The sequence below is a fragment of the Rhinoderma darwinii genome, unplaced genomic scaffold (genome assembly GCF_050947455.1).
Source record: "Rhinoderma darwinii isolate aRhiDar2 unplaced genomic scaffold, aRhiDar2.hap1 Scaffold_41, whole genome shotgun sequence".
Lineage (NCBI taxonomy): Eukaryota > Metazoa > Chordata > Amphibia > Anura > Rhinodermatidae > Rhinoderma > Rhinoderma darwinii.
In genome coordinates, this window is record NW_027463673.1 from 221,186 (window position 1) to 237,917 (window position 16,732).

A 16,732-nucleotide genomic window follows, 5' to 3' on the forward strand; every position below is an offset into this window, starting at 1 on the left:
CACCAGATTATAAGTGTCCTGTCTCCCACATAATGTGATGAGCGCTGTAATGTAGATAACAGTGGTCCTAGTAATAAAGAGACTGTCACCAATCAGCGTTATACTCATTGTTCCAGCCCATTGTTACAGTGTGATTGTGCAGTGAAGGAAGCTGGGCTGGAACAATGAGAAGTGTATGACGCTGACTGGTCACCGATTGGTCAGCGTCATACACTCCTCTGTACAACGCCCAGTTATCTATTAAAAAACTAATTTGCATAAATGTAAAATTGTTGATAAATTGCTAAAAAAAATTATAGTTTTTTTAAATAAAAAACACTGATCTACAATACAGCGCTGTCACATTATGTAGGAGACAGGACACTTATAATCTGGTGACAGCCTCTTTATTACTAGGACCACTGTTCTCTACATTACAGCACTGATCACATTATGTAGGAGACAGGGCACTTATAATCTGGTAACAGCCTCTTTATTACTAGGACCACTGTTATCTACATTACAGCGCTGTCACATTATGTGGGAGACAGGACACTTATAATCTGGTGACAGCCTCTTTATTACTAGGACCACTGTTCTCTACATTACAGCGCTGTCACATTATGTAGGACACAGGACACTTATAATGTGGTGACAGCCTCTTTATTACTAGGACCACTGTTATCTACATTACAGCGCCGATCACATTATGTAGGAGACAGGACACTTATAATGTGGTGACAGAGCCTCTTTATTACTAGGACCACTGTTATCTACATTACAGCGCTGATTACATTACGTAGGAGCTAATACACTTATAATATGGTGACAGCCTCTTTATTACTAGGACCACTGTTCTCTACATTACAGCGCTGTCACATTATGTGGGAGACAGGACACTTATAATCTGGTGACAGCCTCTTTATTACTAGGACCACTGTTCTCTACATTACAGCGCTGTCACATTATGTAGGACACAGGACACTTATAATGTGGTGACAGCCTCTTTATTACTAGGACCACTGTTATCTACATTACAGCACTGATCACATTATGTAGGAGACAGGGCACTTATAATGTGGTGACAGCCTCTTTATTACTAGGACCACTGTTATCTACATTATAGCGCTGTCACATTATGTAGGAGACAGGACACTTATAATGTGGTGACAGCCTCTTTAACTCATGAAAGCAATAAAACCAGAAAGGAGACGAGCGACAATACCGGAGCACGACCAGGACGCTTCACTGTTCGCCATTTTATTAGAAAAAAAAATAAAAAATTATGTTTTATACAAACTTTAAAGAAAGAACAGGGAGAACGAGACACACACACACACATATAACACACACACACACATAACACACAAGTCTTCTGCTGCCTCCATCACAGTGGACTGCGCTGGGGCCGGAGCCTCGGGTACACCTGCAATAGAAAAACAATTTACCCAAAGAAAAGTGAACTGTCCGGACAACACTGACAATAAGAGCGGAGAGCGCCCCCCAGAGGAACACACAATGTCTGATCCTCACAGGAAGCATCTGCCACAGGCTCTTCCGTCTCATCTTGGTATTAAAGGGCCAGACCCGTGTGAATGAACCTTCATTTGTATAATAAAAAGTGCTACAACTTTCTTATAAACTTAGGCCTAATTCACACGAGCATGTTTGGTCCGTATGTCGGCCGCAAGTCCCGGACCGAACATAGTGCAGGGAGCCGGGCCGCTAGAATCATAGTTATGTACGACGCTAGGAGTCCCTGCCTCTCCGTGGAACTGCTGTCCCGTACTGAAAACATGATTACAGCGAGGCAGGGACTCCTAGCGTCGTACATAACTATGATTCTAGGGGCCCGGCTCCCGGCACTGTGTTCGGTCCGGGACTTGGGGCCGATATACGGACCAAACACGCTCGTGTGAATTAGGCCTTAGTGTTTCAATCCATCACCATTTTCAAGATCAAGAGCTGAGGCTTTGTTGCAATGTGTCAAAGTAGGCACTCCTCAAGATAAACACAGAGCAGCACAAATCCATACCTCCCAACATTCACGTATCGTAAAGATACTTGAAATTGGGAAAACCGATGTGGCGTGCGTAACGGCAACTTTTGAAGCCACGCCTCTAACTCCACCCATACCCACCAGGTTCAGCCAACACCATATAATGCCCTCTTAGAACCCCCGCACAGTATATTGCCCCCATAGCTGCCCCCACACAGTATAATGCCCCCATAGCTGTCCCCACACTGTATAATTCCCCTATAGCTGCCCCCACACTGTATAATGCCCCCATAGCTGCCTCCACACAGTATAATGTCCCCATAGCTGCCCCCACAGTATAATGCCCCCATAGCTGCCTCCACACAGTATAATGTCCCCATAGCTGCCCCCACACAGTATAATGTCCCCATAGCTGCCGCCACACAGTATAATCCCACATAGCTGCCTCCACACAGTATAATGCACCCATAGCTGCCTCCACACAGTATAATGTCCTCATAGCTGCCTCCACACAGTATAATGCCCCCATAGCTGCCTCCACACAGTATAATGTCCCCATAGCTGCCCCCACACAGTATAATGTCCCCATAGCTGCCGCCACACAGTATAATCCCACATAGCTGCCTCCACACAGTATAATGCTCCCATAGCTGCCACCACACAGTATAATGTCCCCATAGCTGCCTCCACACAGTATAATGCCCCCATAACTGCCTCCACACAGTATATTGTCCCCATAGCTGCCTCCACATAGTATAATGCCCCCATAGCTGCCCCCACACAGTATAATGTCCCCATAGCTGCCTCCACACAGTATAATGTCCCCATAGCTGCCTCCACACAGTATAATGCTCCCATAGCTGCCTCCACACAGTATAATGCCCCCATAGCTGCCTCCACACAGTATAATGTCCCCATAGCTGCCTCCACACAGTATAATGTCCCCATAGCTGCCTCCACACAGTATAATGTCCTCATAGCTGCCTCCACACAGTATAATGCCCCCATAGCTGCCTCCACACAGTATAATGTCCCCATAGCTGCCTCCACACAGTATAATGTCCCCATAGCTGCCTCCACACAGTATAATGCACCCATAGCTGCCTCCACACAGTATAATGCCCCCATAACTGCCTCCACACAGTATAATGCTCCCATAGCTGCCTCCACACAGTATAATGTCCCCATAGCTGCCTCCACACAGTATAATGCACCCATAGCTGCCTCCACACAGTATAATGTCCCCATAGCTGCCTCCACACAGTATAATGCCCCATAGCTGCCCCCACACAGTATAATGTCCCCATAGCTGCCTCCACACAGTATAATGCACCCATAGCTGCCTCCACACAGTATAATGCCCCCATAGCTGCCTCCACACAGTATAATGTCCCCATAGCTGCCTCCACACAGTATAATGTCCCCATAGCTGCCTCCACACAGTATAATGTCCCCATAGCTGCCTCCACACAGTATAATACCCCCATAACTGCCTCCACACAGTATAATGTCCCCATAGCTGCCTCCACACAGTATAATGTCCCCATAGCTGCCTCCACACAGTATAATGTCCCCATAGCTGCCCCCACACAGTATAATGCCCCATAGCTGTCCCCACACAGTATAATGTCCCCATAGCTGCCACCACACAGTATAATGTCCCCATAGCTGCCTCCACACAGTATAATGCCCCCATAGCTGCCACCACACAGTATAATGTCCCCATAGCTGCCTCCACACAGTATAATGCCCCCATAGCTGCCTCCACACAGTATAATGTCCCCATAGCTGCCTCCACACAGTATAATGTCCCCATAGCTGCCCCCACACAGTATAATGTCCCCATAGCTGCCTCCACACAGTATAATGTCCCCATAGCTGCCTCCACACAGTATAATGCCCCCATAGCTGCCCCCACACAGTATAATGTCCCCATAGCTGCCCCTACACAGTATAATGTCCCCATAGCTGCCTCCACACAGTATAATGTACCCATTGCTGCCCCCACACAGTATAATGTCCCCATAGCTGCCTCCACACAGTATAATGCCCCCATAGCTGCCCCCACACAGTATAATGTCCCCATAGCTGCCCCCACACAGTATAATGCCCCCATAGCTGCCCCCACACAGTATAATGTCCCCATAACTGCCCCCACACAGTATAATGTCCCCATAGCTGCCCCCACACAGTATAATGTCCCCATAGCTGCCTCCACACAGTATAATGTCCCCATAGCTGCCTCCACACAGTATAATGTCCCCATAGCTGCCTCCACACAGTATAATGTCCCCATAGCTGCCCCCACACAGTATAATGTCCCCATAGCTGCCCCCACACAGTATAATGTCCCCATAACTGCCCCCACACAGTATAATGTCCCCATAACTGCCCCCACACAGTATAATGTCCCCATAGCTGCCCCCACACAGTATAATGTCCTCATAGCTGCCCCCACACAGTATAATGTCCTCATAGCTGCCCCCACACAGTATAATGTCCCCATAGCTGCCTCCACACAGTATAATAACCCCATAGCTGCCTCCACACAGTATAATGCCCCCATAGCTGCCTCCACACAGTATAATGCCCCCATAGCTGCCTCCACACAGTATAATGTCCCCATAGCTGCCTCCACACAGTATAATGTCCCCATAGCTGCCACCACACAGTATAATGCCCCCATAGCTGCCTCCACACAGTATAATGCCCCCATAGCTGCCTCCACACAGTATAATGTCCCCATACCTGGCCTCACACAGTATAATGTCCCCATAGCTGCCCCCACACAGTATAATGTCCCCATAGCTGCCTCCACACAGTATAATGTCCCCATAGCTGCCTCCCACACAGTATAATGTCCCCATAGCTGCCCCCACACAGTATAATGCCCCCATAGCTGCCTCCACACAGTATAATGCCCCCATAGCTGCCTCCACACAGTATAATGTCCCCATAGCTGCCTCCACACAGTATAATGCCCCCATAGCTGCCTCCCACACAGTATAATGTCCCCATAGCTGCCTCCACACAGTATAATGTCCCCATAGCTGCCCCCACACAGTATAATGCCCCATAGCTGTCCCCACACAGTATAATGTCCCCATAGCTGCCACCACACAGTATAATGTCCCCATAGCTGCCTCCACACAGTATAATGCCCCCATAGCTGCCACCACACAGTATAATGTCCCCATAGCTGCCTCCACACAGTATAATGCCCCCATAGCTGCCTCCACACAGTATAATGTCCCCATAGCTGCCTCCACACAGTATAATGTCCCCATAGCTGCCCCCACACAGTATAATGTCCCCATAGCTGCCTCCACACAGTATAATGTCCCCATAGCTGCCTCCACACAGTATAATGCCCCCATAGCTGCCCCCACACAGTATAATGTCCCCATAGCTGCCCCTACACAGTATAATGTCCCCATAGCTGCCTCCACACAGTATAATGTACCCATTGCTGCCCCCACACAGTATAATGTCCCCATAGCTGCCTCCACACAGTATAATGCCCCCATAGCTGCCCCCACACAGTATAATGTCCCCATAGCTGCCCCCACACAGTATAATGCCCCCATAGCTGCCCCCACACAGTATAATGTCCCCATAACTGCCCCCACACAGTATAATGTCCCCATAGCTGCCCCCACACAGTATAATGTCCCCATAGCTGCCTCCACACAGTATAATGTCCCCATAGCTGCCTCCACACAGTATAATGTCCCCATAGCTGCCTCCACACAGTATAATGTCCCCATAGCTGCCCCCACACAGTATAATGTCCCCATAGCTGCCCCCACACAGTATAATGTCCCCATAACTGCCCCCACACAGTATAATGTCCCCATAACTGCCCCCACACAGTATAATGTCCCCATAGCTGCCCCCACACAGTATAATGTCCTCATAGCTGCCCCCACACAGTATAATGTCCTCATAGCTGCCCCCACACAGTATAATGTCCCCATAGCTGCCTCCACACAGTATAATAACCCCATAGCTGCCTCCACACAGTATAATGCCCCCATAGCTGCCTCCACACAGTATAATGCCCCCATAGCTGCCTCCACACAGTATAATGTCCCCATAGCTGCCTCCACACAGTATAATGTCCCCATAGCTGCCACCACACAGTATAATGCCCCCATAGCTGCCTCCACACAGTATAATGCCCCCATAGCTGCCTCCACACAGTATAATGTCCCCATACCTGGCCTCACACAGTATAATGTCCCCATAGCTGCCCCCACACAGTATAATGTCCCCATAGCTGCCTCCACACAGTATAATGTCCCCATAGCTGCCTCCCACACAGTATAATGTCCCCATAGCTGCCCCCACACAGTATAATGCCCCCATAGCTGCCTCCACACAGTATAATGCCCCCATAGCTGCCTCCACACAGTATAATGTCCCCATAGCTGCCTCCACACAGTATAATGCCCCCATAGCTGCCTCCCACACAGTATAATGTCCCCATAGCTGCCCCCACACAGTATAATGCCCCCATAGCTGCCTCCACACAGTATAATGCCCCCATAGCTGCCTCCACACAGTATAATGCCCCCATAGCTGCCCCCACACAGTATAATGTCCCCATAGCTGCCTCCACACAGTATAATGCCCCCATAGCTGCCTCCACACAGTATAATGCCCCCATAGCTGCCTCCACACAGTATAATGCCCCCATAGCTGCCTCCACACAGTATAATGCCCCCATAGCTGCCTCCACACAGTATAATGTCCCCATAGCTGCCTCCACACAGTATAATCCCCCATAGCTGTCCCCACACAGTATAATGTCCCCATAGCTGCCTCCACACAGTATAATGCCCCATAGATGCCACCACACAATATAATGCCCCTACAACTGTCCCCATAGAGTATAATGCCCCATAGCTGCCTAATAAAATAAATACATGGGCTACATTTACAGCATCTCACGGCCGTTTTGCATCAGTGTCTTCAAATTTTTATCCATTTCTCAACCGTCTGTCCGTTTTTCAAGGGCGTTAAAAATAAAATAAAAAAAAAGGATGGATTTCATTTGTCAGGTTTTTTTGTCCCAACCCCCTGAAAACCCCACAGTGCCCCTGTAGATAGTGTCCACATATAAAGTGCCAGTGCCAGCCCCCTGTAGTTAGCGCCATTGGGGCTCCCTTTAGAAGCGGAATCCCCAGACGGAGCGTTGCCAACGCTGTGGCCGGGGATTCTGCTCCAGGAGGAGCCCCTGACGTCACTGTCCGTATATGGACAGGGGAGTCTTCGACAAGTGTAGGAGATCCCTCTGCTCTGTAGTACGAGTGACTCAGTGCAGACAGGTGCGATGACATAACTGCAAAACGCCTGTCTATGCCGAGCAGGTCACGGCCTATTCACACAGGGAATGCTGAAGCAGGGAGCAGATGGTTCCCTGCTTCTGCATTGGATTAAACTATCTGCGTCCGGAGGATGAAGATGCATTTGACACTGGGACATACCACCGGTCGCCCGGGACACCGCACGGAATCTGGGACGGTTGGAAGGTATGTAAATCTCTCTCCTGTCCTGCACTGTTACAGGGTAACAATCCCATCAGTTGTGAGAAGTATTAAGTCAGGATGGGTTTTCAGCCTCTGCATGTAAACAAGTATATTTCCATTCACTGACAGCAAGCTTTAATATTAACATGAAATGTAAGTTAACAAAAAATAAAAGGTGAGGAGCTGAAACACAAAGCACATGAGAACGTTGTAGAACTTCTCTGTAACTCTGGGTGATCTCTAGTGGTGTGACACTGAAGACGGGCGGCAGCGGACACACCGCGCTGGTTACATTGGATCACTACCCCATTAATGTCCTTACCCCAAAGTAGTTGCGGGGCACATAGCCCTCTCGTCCGCATAGTGCTGCCCACCACCAGTTGCCACCTTCCCCGTCTTTTCTGAGAACAGTGACGGAGTCGCCTTCACGTACGGACAGTTCATCAGCGAACTCTGCGGTGTAATCCCACAAGGCGTAGACGACTCCACTCTGCGTCTCCCCCATAAACTGCTCCACCTCTGAGAGAAGCAAGAGAAGGATCCAGGTGAGAAGAGACTCCATGGAGATGGGTGCAGGGGGGAACTGAGGCAGGAGTCTTACCTGTCAGGTAGGTCAGACATTCCTTGTAGCCTTCCCTGTAGGGATCACATTTGTCCACTGCTAAACTGCCGTCACTGTAGGTTGTAGCAAAGATGGCGGCACCGTGTCGCACCAGAATATAGCAGATCTGGAGGTCGTTACAGGAGGCGGCACAGTGAAGGGGAGTCCTGAAGGAAAGATGTTAATCTGCATCACTTCACATGTTCCCTCCAATTAACCGTCAACCTCAGGTCCCCCCCCCCCCCGCTTACCATCCGTGGCTGTCTGCTGCATTAACATTGGCACCGTGGTTAATGAGCAGGTTGACTATATGGAAATTGGCCCCACAGATGGCATTGTGAAGGGCTGTGATACCCTCCTCATTCGGCTGACTCGGGTCTTTCACCTAAGTGACAAGAGGAAATGGGAGAGGAGTAAAGGGACAGAACCTACAAGAAATTCATTCCAATCACAAGGTCCACACAACCCAAACATACAGTGAAATTGGATATTGCAATCTATCAGAGGTGAAGACCCGTACAAGTATGAAGAGATCTCCTGCCGGCAGCCTGTAGATCACGGGGAGGTCTCCAATGTATATGGACGGATCTGCTCCTGTAGAATATGGTGAGGTCTCTAATGTATATGGAAGGATCTGCTCCTGTAGATCATGGTGAGGTCTTCGATGTATATGGAAGGATCTGCTCCTGTAGAATATGGTGAGGTCTCTAATGTATATGGAAGGATCTGCTCCTGTAGATCATGGTGAGGTCTTCGATGTATATGGACGGATCTGCTCCTGTAGATCATGGTGAGGTCTTCGATGTATATCTACGGATCTGCTCCTGTAGAATATGGTGAGGTCTCCAATGTATATGGACAGATCTGCTCCTGTAGAATACGGTGAGGTCTCCAATGTATATGGAAGGATCTGCTCCTGTAGAATATGGTGAAGTCTCCAATGTATATCTACGGATCTGCTCCTGTAGAATATGGTGAGGTCTCCAATGTATATGGATGGATCTGCTCCTGTAGAATATGGTGAGGTCTCCAATGTATATCTACGGATCTGCTCCTGTAGAATATGGTGAGGTCTCCAATGTATATGGAAGGATCTGCTCCTGTAGAATATGGTGAGGTCTCCAATGTATATAGATGGATCTGCTCCTGTAGAATATGGTGAAGTCTCCAATGTATATCTACGGATCTGCTCCTGTAGAATATGGTGAGGTCTCCAATGTATATGGAAGGATCTGCTCCTGTAGAATATGGTGAGGTCTCTAATGTATATGGAAGGATCTGCTCCTGTAGAATACGGTGAGGTCTCCAATGTATATAGATGGATCTGCTCCTGTAGAATATGGTGAGGTCTACAATGTATATGGAAGGATCTGCTCCTGTAGATCATGGTGAGGTCTCCAATGTATATGGAAGGATCTGCTCCTGTAGACTATGGTAAGGTCTCCAATGTATATAGATGGATCTGCTCCTGTAGAATATGGAAGGATCTGCTCCTGTAGAATATGGTGAGGTCTCCAATGTATATGGAAGGATCTGCTCCTGTAGATCATGGTGAGGTCTTCGATGTATATGGACGGATCTGCTCCTGTAGATCACGGTGAGGTCTCCAATGTATATGGACAGATCTGCTCCTGTAAATCATAGTGAGGTCTCCAATGTATATGGAAGGATCTGCTCCTGTAGAATATGGTGAGGTATCCAATGTGAATGGACGGATCTGCTCCTGTAGATCACGGGGAGGTCTCCAATGTATATGGACGGATCTGCTCCTGTAGAATATGGTGAGGTCTCCAATGTATATGGAAGGATCTGCTCCTGTAGAATATGGTGAGGTATCCAATGTGAATGGACGGATCTGCCCCTGTAGAATATGGTGAGGTCTCCAATGTATATGGAAGGATCTGCTCCTGTAGATCACGGGGAGGTCTCCAATGTATATGGACGGATCGGCTCCTGTAGACTATGGTGAGGTCTCCAATGTATATGGACGGATCTGCTCCTGTAGACTATGGTGAGGTCTCCAATGTATATGGAAGGATCTGCTCCTGTAGAATATGGTGAAGTCTTCGATGTATATGGACGGATCTGCTCCTGTAGATCATGGTGAGGTCTCCGATGTATATCTACGGATCTGCTCCTGTAGATCATGGTGAGGTCTCCAATGTATATGGAAGGATCTGCTCCTGTAGAATATGGTGAGGTCTCCAATGTATATGGAAGGATCTGCTCCTGTAGATCATGGTGAGGTCTTCGATGTATATGGACGGATCTGCTCCTGTAGATCATGGTGAGGTCTCCAATGTATATCTACGGATCTGCTCCTGTAGAATATGGTGAGGTCTCCAATGTATATGGAAGGATCTGCTCCTGTAGAATATGGAAGGATCTGCTCCTGTAGAATATGGTGAGGTCTCCAATGTATATGGAAGGATCTGCTCCTGTAGAATACGGTGAGGTCTCCAATGTATATAGATGGATCTGCTCCTGTAGAATATGGTGAGGTCTCCAATGTATATGGAAGGATCTGCTCCTGTAGATCACGGTGAGGTCTACAATGTATATGGAAGGATCTGCTCCTGTAGATCATGGTGAGGTCTCCAATGTATATGGAAGGATCTGCTCCTGTAGACTATGGTAAGGTCTCCAATGTATATAGATGGATCTGCTCCTGTAGAATATGGTGAGGTCTCCAATGTATATGGACGGATCTGCTCCTGTAGAATATGGGGAGTTCTCCAATGTATATGGAAGGATCTGCTCCTGTAGAATATGGTGAGGTCTCCAATGTATATGGAAGGATCTGCTCCTGTAGATCATGGTGAGGTCTCCAATGTATATGGACGGATCTGCTCCTGTAGATCACGGGGAGGTCTTCAATGTATATGGAAGGATCTGCTCCTGTAGATCACGGGGAGGTCTCCAATGTATATGGACAGATCTGCTCCTGTAAATCATAGTGAGGTCTCCAATGTATATGGAAGGATCTGCTCCTGTAGAATATGGTGAGGTATCCAATGTGAATGGACGGATCTGCTCCTGTAGATCACGGGGAGGTCTCCAATGTATATGGACGGATCTGCTCCTGTAGAATATGGTGAGGTCTCCAATGTATATGGAAGGATCTGCTCCTGTAGAATATGGTGAGGTATCCAATGTGAATGGACGGATCTGCCCCTGTAGAATATGGTGAGGTCTCCAATGTATATGGAAGGATCTGCTCCTGTAGATCATGGTGAGGTCTCCAATGCATATCTACGGATCTGCTCCTGTAGATCACGGGGAGGTCTCCAATGTATATGGAAGGATCTGCTCCTGTAGATCATGGTGAGGTCTCCAATGTATATGGACGGATCGGCTCCTGTAGACTATGGTGAGGTCTCCAATGTATATGGACGGATCTGCTCCTGTAGACTATGGTGAGGTCTCCAATGTATATGGAAGGATCTGCTCCTGTAGAATATGGTGAAGTCTTCGATGTATATGGACGGATCTGCTCCTGTAGATCATGGTGAGGTCTCCGATGTATATCTACGGATCTGCTCCTGTAGATCATGGTGAGGTCTCCAATGTATATGGAAGGATCTGCTCCTGTAGATCACGGGGAGGTCTCCAATGTATATGGAAAGATCTGCTCCTGTAGAATATGGTGAGGTCTCCAATGTATATGGAAGGATCTGCTCCTGTAGAATATGGTGAGGTCTTCGATGTATATGGAAAGATCTGCTCCTGTAGAATATGGTGAGGTCTCCAATGGATATGGAAGGATCTGCTCCTGTAAATCATAGTGAGGTCTCCAATGTATATCTACGGATCTGCTCCTGTAGATCACGGGGAGGTCTCCAATGTATATGGATGGATCTGCTCCTGTAGAATATGGTGAAGTCTTCGACGTATTCGACAAAGACAGGATTCATTTGGAAGAGAATGATGAATAATTATTAGAAATCTACTGGGTGGGCACATAGTCAGGTACAGGAGCAGAGGCCCTCCGGTCAGCAGCGGAGCATGTCCTAAATGGAGGAACTAGAATCACCCAACTGTCCATCCTACCCCCAGACTGTGCTCAGGACTCGGAGGTCATCTATCAGAGAGAACCCTGCCCCTTGTGTTCCTGTTATTCACTTCTAGTTCTTTCCTCCACAACTTACCTCCCTCAGGGCCTGAGTGACTACATCTAGTTCTCCAGTGAGGGCCCCATCGAGCAGCAGAACGAGGGGGTCTAGTCGGGCATGTCGGGGCCGAGCCTTGCAGGGAGAATTACGACCTCTCAAAGCTGAACGAAGATCCTAAAACAAAGCAGAAGTCACGTCCTTTATTATCAATCCTGGCAACCAACATATGACATCTATAAGCAGGACCAGACCTACAATACATCCCGCACAGGGGCCCAGGATACCCAGCGGGTAAAAGCCATAAGACCGATCAGTGTCCCGACTAGCAATGATCTTCTATAATCACAGGGACCGAGAAGCAGCGGGGGTTAATGACTCGGTATTTGCTTACACTGTGATGCCCCCCTTTCTTCTTTACCTAAACAGTCATAACATTCACTTACCAAGGCTTGACCTCCGCTGACCACGATTGGGACAAGTTCCACCTCTGGCTGCCCTGCGGAGGAGGCCCCCACCCTGGACCCCGACGCCTCCAGAATGATGCAGACGGGGTCCTCAGGACCAACGCCGGGTTTATAGATGGAGCTTTCAGGCTTTTCTTCAGTTCTTGGCTCCTCAGGGATTGGATTCATCCTAGAGATAATCTCTGCATCGGCCGCTTGTTCCTCTAAGGAGAGAGAAGTTTTGTTTCCAGATCCTTGAAGTTTCTCCTCAGTTTTTGTCTGGTCTACACCTGAAGAGGGTTTAGGAGCCGCCCTGCCAAAGAGTCGCCCCATGATTTGCCGATACTGCCGTCGGTCTGAGGGGAGAGGTGGGGCCTGTGCATTGTGTTCCTGGGAGCCTCGTCTCCTCAGTGGTCGAGGAATATCTTCCAGAACCCTCTGTACCTCGGCTAACGAAGGGGGCAGTTGTGGCTGAAGGCGGGTGGGACTTAGTGGTCGGGCGACCTCTTCATTTGCAGGTGGGGTCAAGGCTGTTGCAGCAGGATTTGGTACGTCTGGTACCACAGAAATGGACACTGGTGCTGCCGTTTGAAAATTAATTGGAGTGGACGAATACATCTGAGGTGGAGCCTGGTGCTCCCAGAAGGCGTTCTGCAGACGGAAGATCATGGAGAGCGGCAGGGGTCTGTGTGGCTGGCCTCGACCGCCTGGCGGAGGGACCGGAATGCGAGAGATGGGCTGCTGAGAAGGAAGAGATCTGGGCAAGGTTCCTGTGCCCGTCTTCCAACCGGGATCCGGCCCCTGAGGACCACGCTCCAATGAGGAGAACTTGTAACCCCGTGGGAGGGTGGAGGAGACATCGCCCTGAGGGGAGAGAAAAGGAGTTATTAATATGGTTCCGAGCAGTGTAAGCATCGCCCATATGTGACCCAGTGAGAGTCGCCCCCACATGGACCGCTTCATTGTTCTGGGACACTTAGGCCTTATTCAGACGAGCGTGTTTGTTTTGCGTCTGCTAATAAACGGAGCGCATTTCATTTCCGTGCAGCATCCGTTTTTCACGTCCGCCTTTCTGCACTTCCTGGTTTTTTTTTCTCCGCATGAAACGCAGCAGGTCGTACGTACGGATGTCGTCCCTGTGCTGTCCGTGTTTTTCACGCACCCACAGGCTTGAATGCGCGACGTGGTCCGCAAAAATGGACTAAAATAGGACATGCGGTGAGTTTCCCGCCACGGACACCGGCTACGAGGAGAATCAAACATGTGTAAACAGCCCCATTGATTTGCATGAGTCCGTTATGTTAATGGATTTGTGCGCAGATGTAAAATGCGCGCGTCTGAATAAGGCCTTATAACGTGTGATCCTGGAGTGGAGCCGGCACTAGTTTAGATGCAGGAACGGATAATCCCCTCCCCCACATACTGCGGAGGTGGCAGTAGAACATTCTGTGTCACACGGAGCCAGAGGCGCTGCACACAATGACTCACAACTGTCTCGTGGTTACCAGATCAGCGGCCGCCTGCGGCTCATCTCCGGTCACAGGTCTAGACCCCCTCGGGCCGCGGGATCAGCTTGCACTTGCTTTGTGTGTGAATTACCTGTCACCTAGTTGTGTGCAGTTGCTGCTCCACCCTGAATAATTGCTGATCTCCAGGTACGGCAGGAGCCGCCCTCAATCATGGGGTTGTGCGCAGTGCGTTGGACGAGGTTCTCACGCTCGCTCAGGATTTGATGTGTTTCCTTACTCACCTTGCTCTTCACCGGGGCCGGGTCCAGGCTGCTCTCCCTCCAGGCCTTCACCACAGGGACTCCCCCCAGAGACACGCGATCAGACCCTGTGGAGAGCAAATAAAAGATGTCAGATGCAGAAAACGTCCTGTGGAGTCCCAGCCGCTCGTCCAGCTCTGCTCACTTTCTTGCAGGTTCTTCTTGTTGTACACGGTATCCAGGTCCGACTCATTCCAGCTGCGCTGGGGGGGGCGGCGGCGCAGGGAACCGAGGTCGTCTGTGGTGGAGGAAACAGCAGAAAGATCTGTTACTCACCCCAGAGACCTCCGCACCCAACGGCTACAATACAGGGGGTACTCATCATCCTGTAAACGACTACAACTCCCACCTGACTATAGACACAGCAATATCATCCGCATACAGTGTGGATATTCACCTGAGAACCGAGGCTGCTGGAATCCCACAGGAGTCTCGTAGGCGGCTGGGGGTCTCGGAGGTGGAGGCCTCTCTGTGTACCCGCCTGTAGGAGCTCCATCATGGACAGGAGAGACTGACCTGGGCACAAAGCCGTAATCATAGGAGCCAGAAGACAGGCGGCTCGTTGTGGGGCGCTCATAGTACTGGAGACGAGGGGAGGACGGGCGGCCCCAAGATGGTCGGGATGAGACAGCCAGGAAGGTGTCACCACCATCAGAGGACAGGGAGCGGTGTGTAATGCCAGGGGAAGAGCTGAAGGATATGGTAGGTACAGTGGATGTGGCATTCATGGTCAGAGGAGACATCGGGGCCTGCAGGGAGGTCTCCAGCCTGGGCCAGCCAGGGTGCAGCGGTGACGTCAGAACCAGTGACGTTGGCGTCTGTGGTGGCATAGAGCGGCGGGTGAGGGACGGCGACAGGGTGGGGTTGGCGCTCTCTAGGATGGAAGCTTCTGTACCCTGTGGAGAAAGATCAGGGGTCAGATACTCGTGCGGACATCTGACTGACCACGTCACGTGGCTGCAGCCCCAGAACAAGCAGCGGGGACCCCCATACAAGGCCTGATGGCTCAGCGCTCCGTCTTACCTCCACCTTGCCGGGGATCCCGGGCGACTTCCCTTTTTCCAGTTCCCGTCTCAGTTGATCCAGTTTGGCTGTGGCAGAATCCAGCTCCAACTGCTTCATATTTAACTCCTGAGCAGCCAAAGCTGCGGAGAAACAGAACAAAATCATCATTAACCACCGCGAGGGGAGACCAGAAACCGCTGCGCCGGCGGAGACGCCTCCCGGGGACATTGTACAGGACCGGCCTCATCTGTAGTAATCGCGCTCCGTGCAGCGCAGGGACAACGCTCCGCTCTACAGAATCAGGACCACCCGGTGCAGCGCAGGGACAACGCTCCGCTCTACAGAATCAGGACCACCCGGTGCAGCGCAGGGACAACGCTCCGCTCTACAGAATCAGGACCACCCAGTGCACCAGTGCAGCGCAGGGACAATGCTCCGCTCTACAGAATCAGGACCACCGGTGCAGCCTGCGCCAACACGCAACCTACAACGTGCAGCAGCCGCCCCGGGAAACTACCCACAATGCACTGCACTGGTTCCAGAACTTTATTCAGTCTCTGCCTCCTGGTTGTGCATACGAAGGAAAACTTGCTAAATATTTCTGTTGAGGCCCCTGTAATGTAGATCATCTCCCTACGCTGCGTTATCTCTCTGCCTGTGTCCACATGACAACACTTCCTGCCTCCGTGCTCTGATGGTTCTCCTCAGACCTCTCCCCCCGGTACAGCCTGGCGCCTGATACAACATTCACTATCAATCCGGAGGAGACAATCAAGAATGAAATGTTTGGACGCCTCCTCTGGCATCTCAGCACAATGTTCCTATAAATGGGAGTGGAGGGAGCGATCGGCCCAGTATCTGTTACCCAACGTGAGAAACCCCTCCCTGTAATATTACTCCACCCGGCAATCACCCGGAATAGATAGATAATCACCCAGTGCTCCTCACAAACACAACCGACCGTGTCCGAAGATGCCCATACACACCTATATAAACACACGCACACACGTATATACAACACACACATATACACACACACACACACACACACACGTATATATACACACACATACACATATATATATAATACAAACACACACACACATATACACACACACACATATAATACACACACATATACACACACACACATATAATACACACACACATATAATACACACACACACACATATAATACACACACACACACATATAATACAATACACACACACACATAATACACACACACATATAATACACACACACATACACATATATATAATACACACACACA

The 16,732-nt window shown here is 49.7% G+C and overlaps 1 protein-coding gene across 1 annotated transcript in view; it reads right to left on the reverse strand.

Moving 5' to 3' along the window:
* Window positions 1-1,223: 1,223 nt before the first annotated feature.
* The window catches only part of PPP1R13L (protein phosphatase 1 regulatory subunit 13 like), a 30,551-nt gene continuing 15,042 nt past the window's right edge, over window positions 1,224-16,732 (reverse strand). The window contains exons 3-12 of the mRNA XM_075848471.1: window positions 15,457-15,578; window positions 14,831-15,329; window positions 14,579-14,671; window positions 14,416-14,501; window positions 12,666-13,529; window positions 12,259-12,396; window positions 8,362-8,495; window positions 8,111-8,277; window positions 7,832-8,028; window positions 1,224-1,405 (exon numbers count right to left, since the gene is read on the reverse strand). Coding sequence (XP_075704586.1) covers window positions 1,367-1,405; window positions 7,832-8,028; window positions 8,111-8,277; window positions 8,362-8,495; window positions 12,259-12,396; window positions 12,666-13,529; window positions 14,416-14,501; window positions 14,579-14,671; window positions 14,831-15,329; window positions 15,457-15,578 — 2,339 coding nt within the window. The 3' untranslated portion in view covers window positions 1,224-1,366. The remainder of the gene's footprint in view (window positions 1,406-7,831; window positions 8,029-8,110; window positions 8,278-8,361; window positions 8,496-12,258; window positions 12,397-12,665; window positions 13,530-14,415; window positions 14,502-14,578; window positions 14,672-14,830; window positions 15,330-15,456; window positions 15,579-16,732) is intronic.